We start from the raw sequence: 16493 nt of genomic DNA on the forward strand, positions 1-16493 counted from the left end.
GGGTGGGAAGGGAAAGTCAGATTCCTGTGCTTACAGAAGATTACTGAACAAGAGATCTCTAATGAATGGAAAACATGCTGCCCAAGTTTGCCCATTTTTAACACGGTAACTTGTCTGTCTTTCTTTTACATGACTGTAACATACTTGGCGTGTAAAAATGTATAAACATGCAAAAGTTTCAGTCCTGAGACTTCAGACAGGTTTTCCAGCTTTGAACCATCAACATCTGAAGCCCAGGAATATTTCCGACTGGATTATCTGCAGTACTGAAACTTTTTATCTAGATGCTGAGAAGTTAGTAACAGACCAGCATTTTCTGGAACTCATTCTAACGACATTGTTGCATCTGTTCTACAAATTCATCCTTCTAATACACATCCAAGTTGTACTACCTGTGCGGGAAGGTTATTTTGATCATTTCCGAGCTGCATGTACAGAAAAAGATATATTTGAACAGGCCTTATACAGTAGTGTCTTTACATAAAGGCTATTAAATAATTTCTACCCTCTTCCATCTCAAACAGTTTCCATGCTTTCCTGCTAACAGCTTTCTTATCATTTAAAATTAGCACGGCAGATAAATTTATACCACTGTTTTCCACAATTTTCATAAGCAGCTGTTAACCAATTATGGTTAAGAGCATGCAAAAGCATACAAAACCAGATGTTACACAGTAGTCTTCAATTGTTTTCAGACTCTGAGCATAAACAATTTTTAAATTTCATCCTCTACAGAAGTTACACTGATATTAATCATCTAAGTTTTAACAGTAAACTACAGCTTTACATCTTCTCTAACAGTTTTTAAATTATAATTATCTCTACTCAAAGGTACAGATCAACAAAACATATCAGATACTCCTGTCTAAATTAGATTCATTTATGCATAATTCACGAACACAATAAGCAATTCTCAGAAACTGAAGGACAGAATATGATAGGAAAGTTGTGAAGTCCCTTGTATGCTACAAATGGGTTAAACTAAAAGGGCAAGCATTGAAGATCATTTTGTTCCTTGTGAAATGCTCTGGAAATTTTAACAGCTTCCTAATTACTTTGTTTGCATTTGCAAATTTTCCATGTGCTACAATCATGGCTATAAATTCTAAAAGCTTCTCATGTCACATGGTTTCAAGGAATGTGGTGAATTACTTACAATAGCTTAAAAATTCTACAGCGTTTACTTTGTCCTTTTTCTGCCTAAAAACAAAGGTCTTGAGTAATAAATCTCTTTTGTTCTGTTGGGGCAGAGCATAAGGGGTTGTTTTATGGAAAAGACTAAAATCCAAGTTTTCTGAAATTCAGAAGAAAAAGTTTCTCAGCTTCTCTCAAATACGTGAAGCTAAAAAAAAAAAAAAGTCTGATCTGAAATCCATAATGACAATAGTAAACATTTTGGGGAGACAAAACTGCTTTACAAAATCAATTTTGAATCGATTTTCAATTTTAATTTATTTAATCTGTCATGACTATGCACATCAAATTCAATCACTGTAGGAACTCTTGAATTATACCTATAATACTTGGTGAAGGTAAACTCTACTAATTAGATATGTTAGAGGTATCGCTAACTTGCTTGATTTCATATCTCTAATATAGTGTAAGGGAAAAGCAATAGGTGAGATATGCAAAACATTCTTCATTAGTCTCAGCCTCCCCTCCAGAAACTTCTTTCCCCATCCTTCAGCCTCACTTTTTCCTTACAGAACTTAAGGATAAAAAATTACTAGATACCACATGAAATCTTTTGATATCCATATTGTTTTTATTTAATCTATCTTCCCTGGAAGCAAATATTTCTTTGTTTTGTAATTTTTTTTTTCTTCCATCACAATTCTCTTTATTCTTCTATGAATTCTTCACCCCTTTTTCCTGCACTATCAGGTTTATTTTTACACTTCAGCCAGCATTCACACTGCTGTTCTTTAAATGCCAATAGAGGCTATCTCTATGTGACTTTCTGACTTCAGAACTATGCCAGCAAAAAAAAGTAATAAATAAATAAATTATGAAACCCACACAGGAGACACACCATAGACATCACTAGGAGGACTGGTAGGAAGCAGCAAAGAGAACAGAGGAACATTTATTAGAGATTTTTGCAATGCCAAAGTACTTTCAGAAGAAGAAAGAAAAAAAACCCAAGCCACACACAGAGTGACAATGTCCAGCAACAAAAGTGAACTACTAAAGACAGTATTTTATACAGATAAGTAGTTAAGCCAAAAATCTATTTTACACTCTCTTTATAATCTTTAAAGTACTGATATTTTTTTAAAGAGCAGCAATGAGTTCTTGCGTCATGTGTCATTTACCTGTGGGGGTCTTTTGAACTTGGTATAATATACACACACTCCCTCTTTGTGAAAGTATTTTCTATCCAGGATTTCTGGGACTGAAAAATAAAAAAGCGAAACAGTATTATAAAATAGAAATCATATAACTTTGCAATGAAAAATGCCTTTTAAGGAAACAGGAAATAGAGTATGAGGGGTATTATATTTAAAGATGAAGGCAACTAGAGGCTAACAAAGAGGTTAAATTAGCATTAATTGTTTTGCTGTCTCTCAAAAACTATCAAAACCATGTATGTCCCTATAAAAGCATCTCACACGGCCTAAAAGTTGAGATAACCAGAATCATTATGTAATTATACACAATTCCCTTAAAATCCAAAGTAATGTTTTCAAAGCTAACATTTAAATAGCAAGAATTTGCAATATGCAAATAAAGATGCACCCAAAAAAACCCCAAACAACTTAAAAATATACTGTTTACCTTCCTAAGAAAAAAAAGTTACAATTTTTAAAACTTAACCACACTGCAGTGAGAAACAAATAATCTCATCTATTTACCTCTTCACTAAAGTAAAATTTTCATCTTGAAATTGCAGGTAGCAACACTGGCAATCTTTTCTAGTAGCAATAAATAGGTCAGAACCTTTGTTCTTCATCAAGAAACTTTTCATTTCAATAAACAAATTTAATTAGCAACCCTAATTTTAAGCTTAAACTTGAAACATATTCTGAAACATGAAATTAAGGAGGTTTACTTCTTCAAATGCTTACCTGTTCCAATAGCTGGACATAATTTTATTTCAGTTACTTTAAGCAACCATTAACATATGTTATCTTACATGATAATCTCAGGATTACATGCTAAATGATATCATCATGTACAATGTCTACGTCACATTTCAGCAATACATTAGGAAAGGAACTCAGACATGATTTTTAGTAATTAAAAACAAGAAATCAGTCTTGGGATGCCGATTTGCACATTATGCAAGATTACTTTAAATTCTTTTTAACATTGCGTTAAAATTTCTTCCTTGCTGACAGCATGTCCTGTTCTACAGTTACACTTTACCTTTAGAAAAACGTGAGAAGTTTCATACCTGTTCTATTTTACAATGAGGGGAAAAAACCCAACTGCTGTATATTCTTCACAGGTATCTACAATAGAGGTCTGTGGAAGCTACGAAGAAACTAAGATATTTTTTTCCAGATCTATTATAACAGAAGATTCAGTAAAGATGGGTAGTTTTTCACTCATCACAATTTCAAGATCAGTTTAAGATAATACCAAGAAATTATTACAGGTAAGAATGTACCAGCTAGTTTTAATATAGGTCCCTGGAAAACTGCTCCTGAATTCCCCACCCTCTTTCAAAATATTTCTCAGACTCAGCAGATCTTTCCCACATTGTTCATCACGATCTACCTTCCAATATTTTGTTTTAGTGAACTCTGACTATGAATCTGTCAAGATGGCAAACAACTCCTGCTCCAGTTTCTGTCCTAACGTTAAGACGGTCACCGGTCTCTTCCAAGGAGGATGGGAAGGTGCAGGGTACAAGTGCTCCCAAGAGAGAAAGAAGGGTAGGAGAAAGGGATGCAGAATCCACAGGGAACAACCATGGCGGGGAAGAAGAGCTGTGAACAACAGAACGAGCACATACACCATATATTTGAGATTTAAATTCATATTTTAAACACCTGGAATAAATAGCCAAAGCCATTAGTTGCCACCGTCCTACCTCCTTTCCCTATACATTGGAAAGGATGCTGTTGCAAAAGAAGAAATCAAGCAAGGGAAAAGCAGGATATTAGACATTATAAGCAAACATGGAGTTATGAAGGATTCTATCACATTTATGGTGCTTTTCCCTCCTTTTTGGTTTTTTCCTTTTCTTTTGGAGCAGAAGATCGAAGTGACTGAATCTTAACAGGATTGTGAAAGAGAAGATCTCTTCCTCCGCTGTCCTCAAAGTCCTTCTAATCTTTCAGTAGCTCTCCTTTGTCCTTGGGTAAGAAAAGAGAAGCACATCACTTTCCACGAAGAAGCTGGGTATTTCCTATAGGACATCTGCGCCTTACATGAGCTGGGCTCAAAACACCTTTATCTCTTCTCTATCTTTATCAGAAGATTAGCAATGTTATAAAAATAAATTTGATATAAGTGTATATGTACCTTTATGTATATTTATTGTACTCTACGTAAAAATACACATACAGTAGGTAGTCCAAATTCTCAGCTTCTTCCTCTCATAGTATTTTTTTAACACTATCAGGCCTCAGCCTTCGTGATATGAATACCAGTTCCAGAAGCTGCTTTCTTAGCTGAGTGTCCCCACTGTTTATATGGGTACGTATTTTTGTATTTCATTTCTTAAAACTGAGATCTTGTATAGACCATTACCTTAACATGGCAGTTGTTCAAGCTTACATATGAACTCTGCAGATCCTCCAGAATACAAAAAGATAAAGAAGAGTAATTTAATACTTAAATGTTTTAGCCAGCTGGCTAAAACCACACCTTGAAGCAAGCTATCACAGGCATAACATGCTAGATATTGAAAGCTGAAGTATATAAACCACAAGTAATTGCGTCAATTGCTCCATGCAATAGTGTTTTATTATTAAGTGGTAATCAAAGCTGGGGAGAAGGAACACTGGCTCACCATGTGCAACACCACTTTTCATAATAAACGGTTCTGAAAATTTAAACAAACAAAAAACCCACAAACCAATCATTGATTAATTTTTATCTTAAAGAATGTATAGTTCTAACCACTCATCGAGGATTTCTCTCTATTCTTCAGCAGTGAAAGTATTTTCATTAAGGCATGAGTAAATCTATGCTGTTTACACAGAGAAGGCTCTATTACATTATTAAAACATAATTGGAACTTTTCATTTGCTAAAATTAACTCTGAACTCCTCTATGCTGATTGATCTTTATTGCAAGATATTTTATACAGATCTCGCTAATTAGAGTCTTGTTTTCAGTCGAGGGGAAAAGAAAAAATTAAAAATGCAAACCAAGAAGAGAACACTAACTAAGAGACATTTCCCATAAATGGCTAAAGATCATATTAAAAATGTAGGAAGAACCGATACACATTATTGCCTTCCCTGTAAATAAGACCTATTATTACATAATGTTTCTGTGACAACCAGAAAAAGGAAGATGACATAAGGACACTGTTAAGATAAATTAGTTGCAGCAATTACCTCTATAGAAATAGTTCCTTGTCAGCTAAAGGTTAAGTTACAATAGGAAATCCAGACAAGTACTCAAAAATCAGTATGCAAGTTATCAAGACTTAGAAAAACTGCCTGCTCTTATTAAAGCTTTTAATCACAGAACTACACCTCTTAAACTCTGCTTCCAGTAATGGGGCAACTACTGCTGATTGGAGTGACCTGCTTTGCTAGCATGTTAAGAAGGTGTACCTTATAGAAGGTGTACCTCCTAGAAGGTGTACCTCACGTAATGGTTACAGGCAACATGGCTCAGGAGCTCTTGATACAAAGAATGAGCCTTGTAGTGCAGCTAGTCAAGAAAAAGGAAAGAAAAAGGGGTGAAAAAAGGAACTATGAACTTTTTTGCTCAGTCTTTAAGCTGTAGAGGGTTATGCAAGATACCCCACTCTGGTTGTACAGATTTCTGAGCAAACAACAAAGTTCACTGTGTCTTTTGGTACTTCTGAAAGAACTTAAACAAAAAGCACATAGATTTTATTCAATGAGCTAGAAGAGATATACTCGCCCCAGGATCATGATTAAAGGAAATACTTTAAACTATTTCCAATAAAAAACTCCTTTCATAAAGTTTCTTGAGTGCTGAAATAATTGTAATTGCTATTCGAAACAAAACGTACCCACGTATTTTCTGAACTACAAACTCAAGAGGATGCGTGCCCGACCTCAGTATTTCCCACTTCTGGAAGTATCTAAATGCCAAAATAATCCCACAGCCTGTTAGAACAGGTGGAAGTTTTACCATAGCTGGTTTAGTATTAGCTATTTTTGATTCAGCAATAGCAGTAGCACTCCAAAGCACCAGTAATGGAAATTATTTAAGTGTACCTGCTCAAGATGCAAGGAATTCCTTACGTTATCTTCACTGAAATTCACTATGGATATTTTTAGCAAGTGTCCTTGTAGAATGAAACTTTGAACACAAAGCTAACTATAAATTAAGGTTATATAGATAGGAGGTTACATACAAAAAGAAGCAGTCACCAAAGTACAGTATGAGATCAGGTCTCAGAAAAAAACCCCAACCACCTACCACTCTCCCAGCTTCAACTCACGTAAGAGTTTATGAGCCTCTCATTCAATATATTAAAATAGTAAGACAACTAAGTTCTAGCAGGGCAGTAATTTATGCACAGAGTATGGCAAAGCCTTATAAAACTATTGTGAAATTCTCCAAGTTTATCCAACAAGTTTGGGCTGAATTATTTTCTGTATAGAAAGTAAGCCTTCCTGTTTTGCAAGATCTCAGAATAACTTCCATGGCTTTCAATGAACACAAATATGGCAGGTATAAATACACTGTATAACTGACAAAAGGATCCCAGTTTATTCCTTCTGCTCATTTGTGATGCTATATACTGTTGGAGGTTCATAAATTATAGAATATGCTACAAAACTAAAATTTAACTTATCTCAGATATATTGCTCTCAAACCTGCAACGCTGCATGCCAACCCAGCCATTCTACTGACAGTTTTTCTATAGAGCTGACCTGCTAAATCGGGAAACTGACCTGGATTTTAAAAACTGTATTCCAAACTGTGACTTTTGTGGAAAGCTGATAATTGATATTACAATTACTGACTGTGTACTGATTTGAACCTCCATTTCAAATTTAGAAGTCACATCACTTTCTATGGCACGTCGTATTTCATCTTTCAAATCTTCACTTACACCATATGGCAGTTCAATATAGGCAATAGTTTTTAAAGGAAGAGATCTTCCAATTTCATTTGTCCTTTATTTAAAAATAGACTCTGTATTCTTTCCCTACCACCTCCAATTTTCCAAAAAGCTTAAGTTTCCATTTGGGCAAAAGAAAATACATGGAAAGTTTCAGTGAGCCTGAAAACAAGATACAGTGGAAACTGCAGCAGGAATAGCCATGTGTGCCCTGCCATAGAGCAGTCCTGTCTGTAGGACACTTGCAACCAACAAGGTAAATTTCAAAACATTTCTAAGTGACACCCTGTACTAAGCACATCCTTTAGCTTGCCTGTTCAAGGAAACATCCACCACCGAGTTACTGCTTCTTATATAACTATACGTACTGCACGCACTCTTGTCCTGATTTACCAGAGGATCTCTTATCTAATTGACCCAACTCCATCAGCCAAACACGTGCTGTGCCGTGGGACTGAACTGTGATCCCTGCCCGGCCAACTCACCCCTAGCTGAGCACCGGCCTCCCGCAGCTACAGCTGAGAGGCAGAAATTCCAGACAAACCTTTATCTTATCGCTCGCATACTCAATACGTCAAATAAAACCAAATAAAGCCAAACCACCAGGACGAAAATGATACCCAATTAAATCAACACATATCGAGTCGTTTAGAATTCATAAAACTTACTGTGGGAAGAGGTGCCATAAATAAAACACACGCTAGCTCTCTGCAGAGATTTCCAGCAGGGGCTTCAAACCCTTAAGGTGGTAAGATCTGCTCTCCAGGCAAAGTACCTGGGCTTGTTCATGGCACAAATTAACTGAACGATACTAAAAACGTGCATCCCAGGATGAGCTAAGGAACAAAGCCACTGTGTATGGGGTGAAGAGTTATCTTAAAGACAGTTATACCTATATTTCCCCTCCCGAAACACCTAAAGTTTTGTATTAAAAATGCTAGCAGACCACAACTCAGTTCCTCACGGAAACATTTATCATTTGAGGAAAGTCTTCAGAACTTCAGCTAACATTAAGTAAATAAGCAGATGGGAGGAAAAAAGAAAAAGGTAGGCAGTTTGATGCCACTTATTTGCTAATGCTTGTTTCAAACTCTTGGCTCCAGCAAACCCCAGACATTTAATTTACTTGCTTTCCTTGCAATTTAAAATTACATACCTCTATAATTACTGTTTGGGGTTTTTTGTTTTGTTTTTTTAAAGGAGGTGGGAAGAAAACAAAGCATTTAGCCAGCTAGTATTACAAACTATATTTAAAAGACTCTCTGCTAAAAAGTAACAGTGCTGTCTGTCCAGAGGATACAAAACACACAGAAAAAAACCTACAAAATTTGTTCTTGAATCAATAACTAGAGTATCAGTCAACCTTATCGCTTTTTTTAAAGTAACTGCTATAGAAAATAATGGATATGTGCAATACTAGATAGACAAAAAGGCCCAAATATTTTCACAATGCCAAATGATACTTACACAGAGGGCTTTAACGTAGCCCTGTGAAGGATATAACTCAAAGAGAACTTGTGCATTAAACTGTTGTTTAATCCACTACAAACAAAAATATTTGCAAGGATATTTTACCTGCTGTCCACATCAGGATTATTTCATTATTATTCTGAAACAACTACCAGCCTCATCTACAAGCAAAAATGTTGTTTCATTTATTTTTTTCCCAAACCCATTTGGGCACACTTCTTGTCACAGAACTCGACCGGATCAGGCAGACAGACCCATCACGCACCAAAGGTGTCTCTGCTATGTTGACGATCCTGTTCCGAGCAGAACAGTTCACCCGGCTTCACCTGACTCATAAGACACCAAACAGCTCTCGTTTTCTGGGTTGAAAGACTTCTCCAGTGAAAATACTGCTACGGTCCTGAAAATACATTGCTCAACAGCAAAAAAATACCGGTTTTATTTTAAATAAAAACTGTTGAGGAAGTAGGGAAGGGAAGGGAAAAGGGCATCAGAGAAAGCTTTCTGCACGCTGTGTTCAGCAGCAGACCTCCAATGAGCCAGTGAGCAAAGATAGGAATCTTCAAATCAATGGCTCCCTTAGTGCCGAAAACAAACCTTCAACAATCCCATTCTTCATTAAACAGTTCAGGAGATTTGCTCTGAACAGATTTCACAGAAATCCAGGTCTCTAACAGAGTAGCTATTGTTTCATCAAGTTCTTCTCTGACGTAACGCAGTCGCCACAGAACTCACCACATCCACATGCAGGTCTGGATGCAAAGAACACTTGGGATTTGTCAAAAGGGATTTTTACAGCTCTCTTGAACTTGAAAAAAATTATTCCTATGTGCTATTTGGAGAACTGGCTGCTTCTGTGAGAATTTTTTCACCATACAATCACAAAGCATAAAATTGTCTGGGGAATTTTTTTGTAGATTCATTTAATTCAGAAGACCATAAATTCTTATACAGAATTTAACATTCCAGAGTTGTTATTCTTAATCCTGATGCACCAGAATAAAACCCACAACAGACCTAACATTGTTGGGACACTTCTATTACATCCAAACTCAATCCACTTTACCCACATTACTGGGAAAGTTATGTTCTAACTTCAGTACGGGTCTTTCAGTGGAAAATTTGGGGCAAATCCAGCATGTTTTAAATAATTTTTTTTAAATTGCTGGTTTAACACCCAAAGGAACATGCATGCTGTTCTGTAGTTAGACCAGTCATAAAATTACTCCTCCTTTCTAGAAAGCATTTAATCTTAAAATGCATACACCATCCATACAAGGCATTAAAAAGAGGTTAACTAATAATAATCCATAAAATATATTTTATCTATTAAAATACAAAAATATAAATTAAGATATACTTGGAAAATATTTCACAATTGATTCTACAGCATGAGATATCTCAGGTCACAATGGAATATCAGTTGATTTCAGAAGAGACGCACACACTGGTGTAATTCCAGAACATCTTTCTCTCAGCCAAGAGAACAATAAACACCTTTGGAGTTAAATGTCCAATTATAACAGATACAGTAATTAAATAAACCTGCCAAAACCAGAGACTCTGTAAGACTGTGTCAGCATAGCAGATGGCATGCTGGGGCGGCGAGGGGGAGGGGGGCAAGGGGAGCAATGCATTTTTATTTCCCAGCTTTCAGATCCCAACAGATTTTGGAATTTTAGTAGAAAAAGAAAACACAGCAGAAGGTAAACCAGTTTCACTGCTGTAAACTGGGGTAAGTAAACTGATTTCAAAATAGTTCGCATTTCCAACCCTCCCAACTAATGAAATCCCAAGCTAAAAAAATTTCAGCCCTTCTAAAGAATCTATAAATTACTTTCTATGATCTCCTAGACCAATCACATTTCGATGCATTCCATAAAGCATTTCAAAACATACACCAAAGCTATGATCTAGAAGCAACAAACCACTGCGTTTTGAAAGAAGATGAAAATAATTCTTCACTCCCTAAAACTTAACAACCATGGATGAAAGAAAAGGATAAAAAGGGAGCATGTGGTAGTAACTGCAAGGAAAATACAGCCACAGCTTTTCAGCCAGCATTTTTAACTCTAATACCCACTTTGTTCAAATGAGAGGTTCCAAAAAAATACATGGCAGAAGTACACAGGAATGTCTGCAAACTTGTCATACAGCGCCTGCTTCTTTCTGATGGGGTCCCTCCTTCAAAACCCATTTTTCATTCTGCCGGGACACCCATCTAAACCAGTTCCAAATCTCTGACATTTTTAAACAGACTGCTTTGCCTTCCTTATCTACAGAGATAGAACCGTATAGTCTGCATCCCCTTTACCTCTCTCAGCAGCACCGACTTAGCTGCAGCCTGCAATCGTTCTAACCTTACCGCTGATGCAGACTGCAAGCCTACATGCTCCCTTAAATGAGACCAGCAGGAAGGTAGAGTCAGCGTAACTACTCACCAACACGCAACAGAAACCCTGCCATGCCTTTTCAGGTGGGTCAGATAATTTCTGTGGGTATCAAGGATGGCCACCCTCCCTGGTCCTTTCCGCAGGGACCGACAGGACACACTGAATGGCTGTGGAAGCCTCTGCACCTCCTGGCTCACCAGATTTACTCCACAGGAAAGAATTAGTTTGGTTCATACCTCACATTTCTGGCAGCTGCTGGGCTTACCTTGCACGTGCCACATAGGGTGTATGAACAGACAATCCATAAACTCTGGGTTTATTTCTGGAAGGAATGAGACTTGGGGCACGCTTTCAGAGGTAAAACAATTCACATAGCCTGGATCCGTTGCCTGTCCTCCCCAAGCAACTTCCAGTCCCTTCCCCATCACGTAGGGAATACAAATCACAGATGCAAGAAATGAGTTTGTGACCACCTCTGGTAATAAAGCAGTAGGAAAGGGTTCTTGTGAGCAGCCAAATAAATAAACCCTACCCTTGATTTGCTTCCGATTTGTTCCCAGATGAAAAAAGCTCAACTGGCAGCCACTATTCATAGATAGCATACAGGCTTGCAAGTTCACCTCACCTTGTGCAAAGGATGTATTTCAGCTTTATTTGAGCTGCAGATTTAAAGAAGGTCCTCCCTTTCTAGCTCATGAAGTGCATGAACATCTGATTAATGCATTATGTGCTGAAGCACATTAAAACTACAAAAGCAAGCTGGAAGGGTGGATGTTGTTCATCTTGCTCTACCACTTACTCAGGCTTTTCCCATTTACAGATCTGACTTATTTTTAATGTACAAATAAAGGTACTTCTCCATCATCACAGCAAAGATTTTGGTGCCTGCTGACTTAAGTAGGCTATTATTAACTCGCTAGAGCGATGGAAACTTGTTATCACTATGGGATTTTTGACATAGCTAGCCTCAGACAATCCTCTGAATATCCAAAACACCACCAAAAAAACATAACCAAAACATTATGCCCACATTTAAATTATTACAAATCAATAATATTTCTCTGTAGCATGGGTGAGAGGAAAAGGCAAGAGAAAGTGCTAGTGGGACGTGAAACAGGTGACAGCACCAAACTACTGCTAAGGATGATGACATTTCACATAACTTATCTTTCGACACAGTATCAAGGAAACCCGATTTCTTTTTATGACCAAGACTACCAACATTAGGAAAGAGGCCCGCGAGCAAACAAACAAAGAAGCACCTGAAACAGATTTGGAATTCTGTTCACTTTAACAGCAAGTACAATTTAAAAAAAAAAAAAAAGAACCACACCAAAAGTCACTTTGTGTAAGTTACAGAAATCACCTCAGAGCAGAAAATTAAGATTAGGCTGGTCCCAGGCTAGAATTAAAATATCAGCACTGGAGCCGACTGCCTGAGGAAGACAGAAGTCAGTCATACAACCCTTGAACTGTTCTCACTTCCTTCGCAAGAGGAATGCACGTGCATTACTCACGGACAGGATCATGGAGGTGTGATGGGGTACACGCCTGCACACCAATGTCCCAGTATTTGCTAGCTACAGCAGGGGAAGCGAACATTTCGGTCAGCTCTCTACAGCGAGCAGAGTTCTTGGGAGATTAGAACAGGATGGAGAAAGTAGGGTGAGCTGGGAGAAAAGCCAAAACAAGAATTTGCTTAGTATATTTCACCTACTGTCGAATTACAAAGACTTAAGCGTTTTTAAATTCAGCTCACTGACAAAGAGCTACTGGATTCAGTTACACTTCCATTGCCCCCAGGAGAGAGAACCAGCTCTCCTCCCAGGGCGAGCTAGGTCTGCAGTTGCTCAAGAGTGCACGCCGCCCGCAGCCCTCATCTCAGGGCACAAGTAGCATGACAGCATTCTAGAGACATCCGTGTACCTAGACTCTTATCAGAAGATAAAGCTCCCCATTAAAACCATTTCAGTAGTTTCTGTTTACTCTAGAAAAGTGCAAAGAAGAAACTTAACTGGGTTTATTTAGGCAAATGTGAAAGCAGCTAATTACCATCTGAAATAATATATAATGCTTATTTAGGCATTTTTAAAATTTTCCACCCTCTGTTTTTGAGGGGAACAGCTGTTTGAGCTACTGTGTCTTATTTTGTTGATATAATGAGGCTAGTCAAACATAAAAATTGAGCTCACCATCACAACCTCATGATGACTGCTTGAAATATTCTTTTACACTGATTTTCCCATTAGCATCCAACCATTTTATTATTAGTAGGTTTTGAGAGTCTCAGCTACACTCTTGCATCCCTCTTCATTAATCTTTCTTTTAAATATTATAGCCAGACCTGTAAAACCTACACAATGCAACGTACTGTGAGAGAGCTTAAAGTCATTCATTTTACCTCCAAGTCAATACTCAGGCTGCTAAAACGTACCATTTGACTGCACCATTTACCAAAAGCACTACCAAGCTTCCTATCTTACACATACTTCACAGCATTGCTAATTAAGATACAAGCACAGATATCCTAATGCCTAACTACTGACTTAAACCTAGGTCTGGCTAGCTCTAATGCAGAGGGGAAGAGAAGATGGTGTTTCTCCTACCCTAGTAAGCTTGAGTTCCCCAGCTGGGTATTCAGATATCAAATCAAAAGCACAAAACTCTTATCAAACACTTGTATGGACTTGAAATACTCTGATTCATCAAGTTGGATAATACCAACTAAAAAGCAGAATAATCTGTGAGGACAAAAACTCCCTTTTTGCTCTAGCAAGGAAAACTAAATATATTTGATAAAATGAAAATCAACTCAAGAAAAAAAATATCTGAAATGTAAAACAGGATATCCATTCCAGATGACTGTTCACTAACTGAAGGTATAATGAAGCAATGCAGGTAGGATATACAATTTACTGTCTCCATCTTATCTCCTAATTTTTGCTTATTGCATAGTGGTAGAGGTATTACCTACTCAAGCAGGTCAAAGAAAGTACAGTTTTTCAGCTCTCTCACCAAACGCCGATGCAGAATTGCAGGCTACCCACAGAACCGAACTAGCTGCAACACCTTCATGTTAAACACCACAAGCCTAAATAATCACGCCAAAATTAAATAAATGATTTTCAGAAATAGCTTTTTTTTGTGGAGTGGGGGGAACAACTAATTAAATTATATTGAGAGATCACAGCACCACTTGCACTTTGTAAATGTTTTCTGTTTATTATACTTCCAGCGCACTCACTTCCAGTAAAGCTCACCAGTGCCGAGTGGTACGTGGCACAAAGACCCGCCTAAGCTGTACTGGACTTACACCTCAAGCTCCCCTCCGGCCTACGGGGGGAAAGGATTGCAGACAGACTATCATTCTAGAGAAAGAAAAGACAACAGTAAGGAGGTGGAGGTCCTGGTAACGGCAAAGCCAAGATACATACGGGAAATATTTGCTTTAACAGATGCAATTCTTCAAATTATACAGCCAGGGTGCAGTCAGAGAAGGCAAAGTTGATTGAACTCCCTAAGCAGCACCACATTATTTCCAGGAAAAAAGAAGGAGGTAGCTCTGATGTCAGAATGCACTGATTCAGATGCAAACTGGGCAGCAAACTAAGGCACAGGAAAGGACCACAGGGCCACGATGAGGGTGGGAAGCAAAACATCCCCTCTGGTAGCAGTAAGATACTGGGTTAGCAAAACAGCTGAGCTGATCTAAGCATACTGTCAAGGTACATCAAAATAATCCCCCAAAGCCTACTTACTCTAGGCATCCAGGAAGACTACAGATCTGTCACACTTTAAAAAGGCATTCTTTTTAAGCACCTGTATCCTGATGTTCAGGAAGGAAAGGAAGCTAACTGTATTTCTTTATTTCTCAGAGAGCTGCCAATGAAGCAAGAACATACTGCCTAAGGTCACATTTTAGGTGAGAAGATACCCTGGGTTTAAGAATAGCATCCATTCTCATCTGGCACTAAAGATTTTTTTTCTAATTCATGGTATAATTAAACCCCAACTAACTCCTAATACATTAATTAGAAGAGATTTTTCTTGTCCTGCATGCAAGATCTTTATATTTATCAGAAAAAACCAGTAATGACACCCAAGAGGATAGTCAAAAAAGACCAACCTTATCTTAGCAGTGCTAATTTTTCCTACGTTCTCTCTGCAGAGAGGAGAGAAAAGAGCTGCTCTGAATCCCCCTCAGTCCCCACTGTGCAAGCCTAGGGACTCACTGCCTAATTAGCTTTTGTGAATAATCCTCCCCCTCTCTGCAAAGTCTACCTGTATTCTGCAGATCATCTACATCCATGTGACCAGAAAACATCTTTCTACAACCTGAAAACAGGATTTTTCTGAAAGCAGAAAAGATTCAGTCTTGCACATTTTCTACAGCACAAAGAAAGTGCAGCCTAAAGTATACTGTATCGTGTTGTCCAGCAAAGTACTATGATTATACTAGTACCAAATATTTCTCTTGTGGGCTACAAAACACCGAGCACAACCAGATGATGCATTCAAACAATGACTCGTTTGTTAGCAGCCTTCATCACCGCAGAACGTTCACCTGTAATGCTAGCTGGCAGCCCAAACCAGGACAAGGATGATGAGTGCTTTCTGCCCTCTTTCCCTACATAAGCAACATAAAAAGACCGCATTGTTTCACTACTGTATTTGAAACAATTACAGAGAAATTAACAGTGAAGAATCCATGACTGCTACATACTGAGGTAGGTTTTACACGGAAAACTGCACGCATACAAACTGTTCTTTCTACAGCTGAAAACTGAAAGGGGATTTTGCCACATAAAACTTTTACAAAAGAAACCAAGAATAAGACAGACCAATTGCTTAACAACGCAAAGGCTTCAGTCCTCATCAAGAGCATTTGTGAAGCTGGCACAAATTAAAAGGACAAAGGTTAGTTAGGGGGATATTTCTGCTTTTCAGTGCCTCTGGCTGCCAAGCCAGTTCCTGCCGGTTTAAGAGGTTAATGTCCATCCCAACCTCACATCTTTGTTTAGTGCCCCTCAAGCAGGCCAAGGTAAGTGCTGGCAGGGCTGCCCCACAGGCTAGTCTGCAGCATAACCCTGCAAACATTTGCAGCAGCACTATCAAGGAGTCAGTAAACTACAGCTTGTGAAATCAGGAGTGAGCTTCTTCCAACTAGTTCTGCATCCAGAGGCGTTGCAACACCAGACGATGCTAAGTTCCTAGAAAGTTGTCTAGGATATTTGTCAGCTATGATATCAGTGATTCATTACTCTTTCCCTAGTGTGAGATTACTACCTTGAGCAGGAATTCGTTCAAGATCAATCACTCTCAGACTTTCTGGCCAGATCACCCTCAGCCATGCACTCTTCTAATGCCTTCAGCTGAAGCTCTATTAAATTTGCTGTTTAACA

At 38.0% G+C, this 16493-nt stretch overlaps 1 protein-coding gene across 3 annotated transcripts in view; it reads right to left on the reverse strand.

Annotated features, from left to right (window-relative positions):
- Nucleotides 1-16493, reverse strand: part of TRPM7 (transient receptor potential cation channel subfamily M member 7) — a 59136-nt gene that overhangs the window by 35000 nt on the left and 7643 nt on the right. For all 3 annotated transcript variants that reach the window (XR_008733093.1, XM_055715585.1, XM_055715584.1), the window contains exon 2: nt 2316-2395. Coding sequence is in view for 2 of the 3 variants with exons in the window: in XM_055715585.1 (XP_055571560.1) it covers nt 2316-2395 (80 nt within the window). In the remaining variant the exon portion in view is untranslated. The remainder of the gene's footprint in view (nt 1-2315; nt 2396-16493) is intronic.

Source organism: Falco cherrug, chromosome 7 (genome assembly GCF_023634085.1).
Source record: "Falco cherrug isolate bFalChe1 chromosome 7, bFalChe1.pri, whole genome shotgun sequence".
In the NCBI taxonomy this organism is placed as follows: domain Eukaryota; kingdom Metazoa; phylum Chordata; class Aves; order Falconiformes; family Falconidae; genus Falco; species Falco cherrug.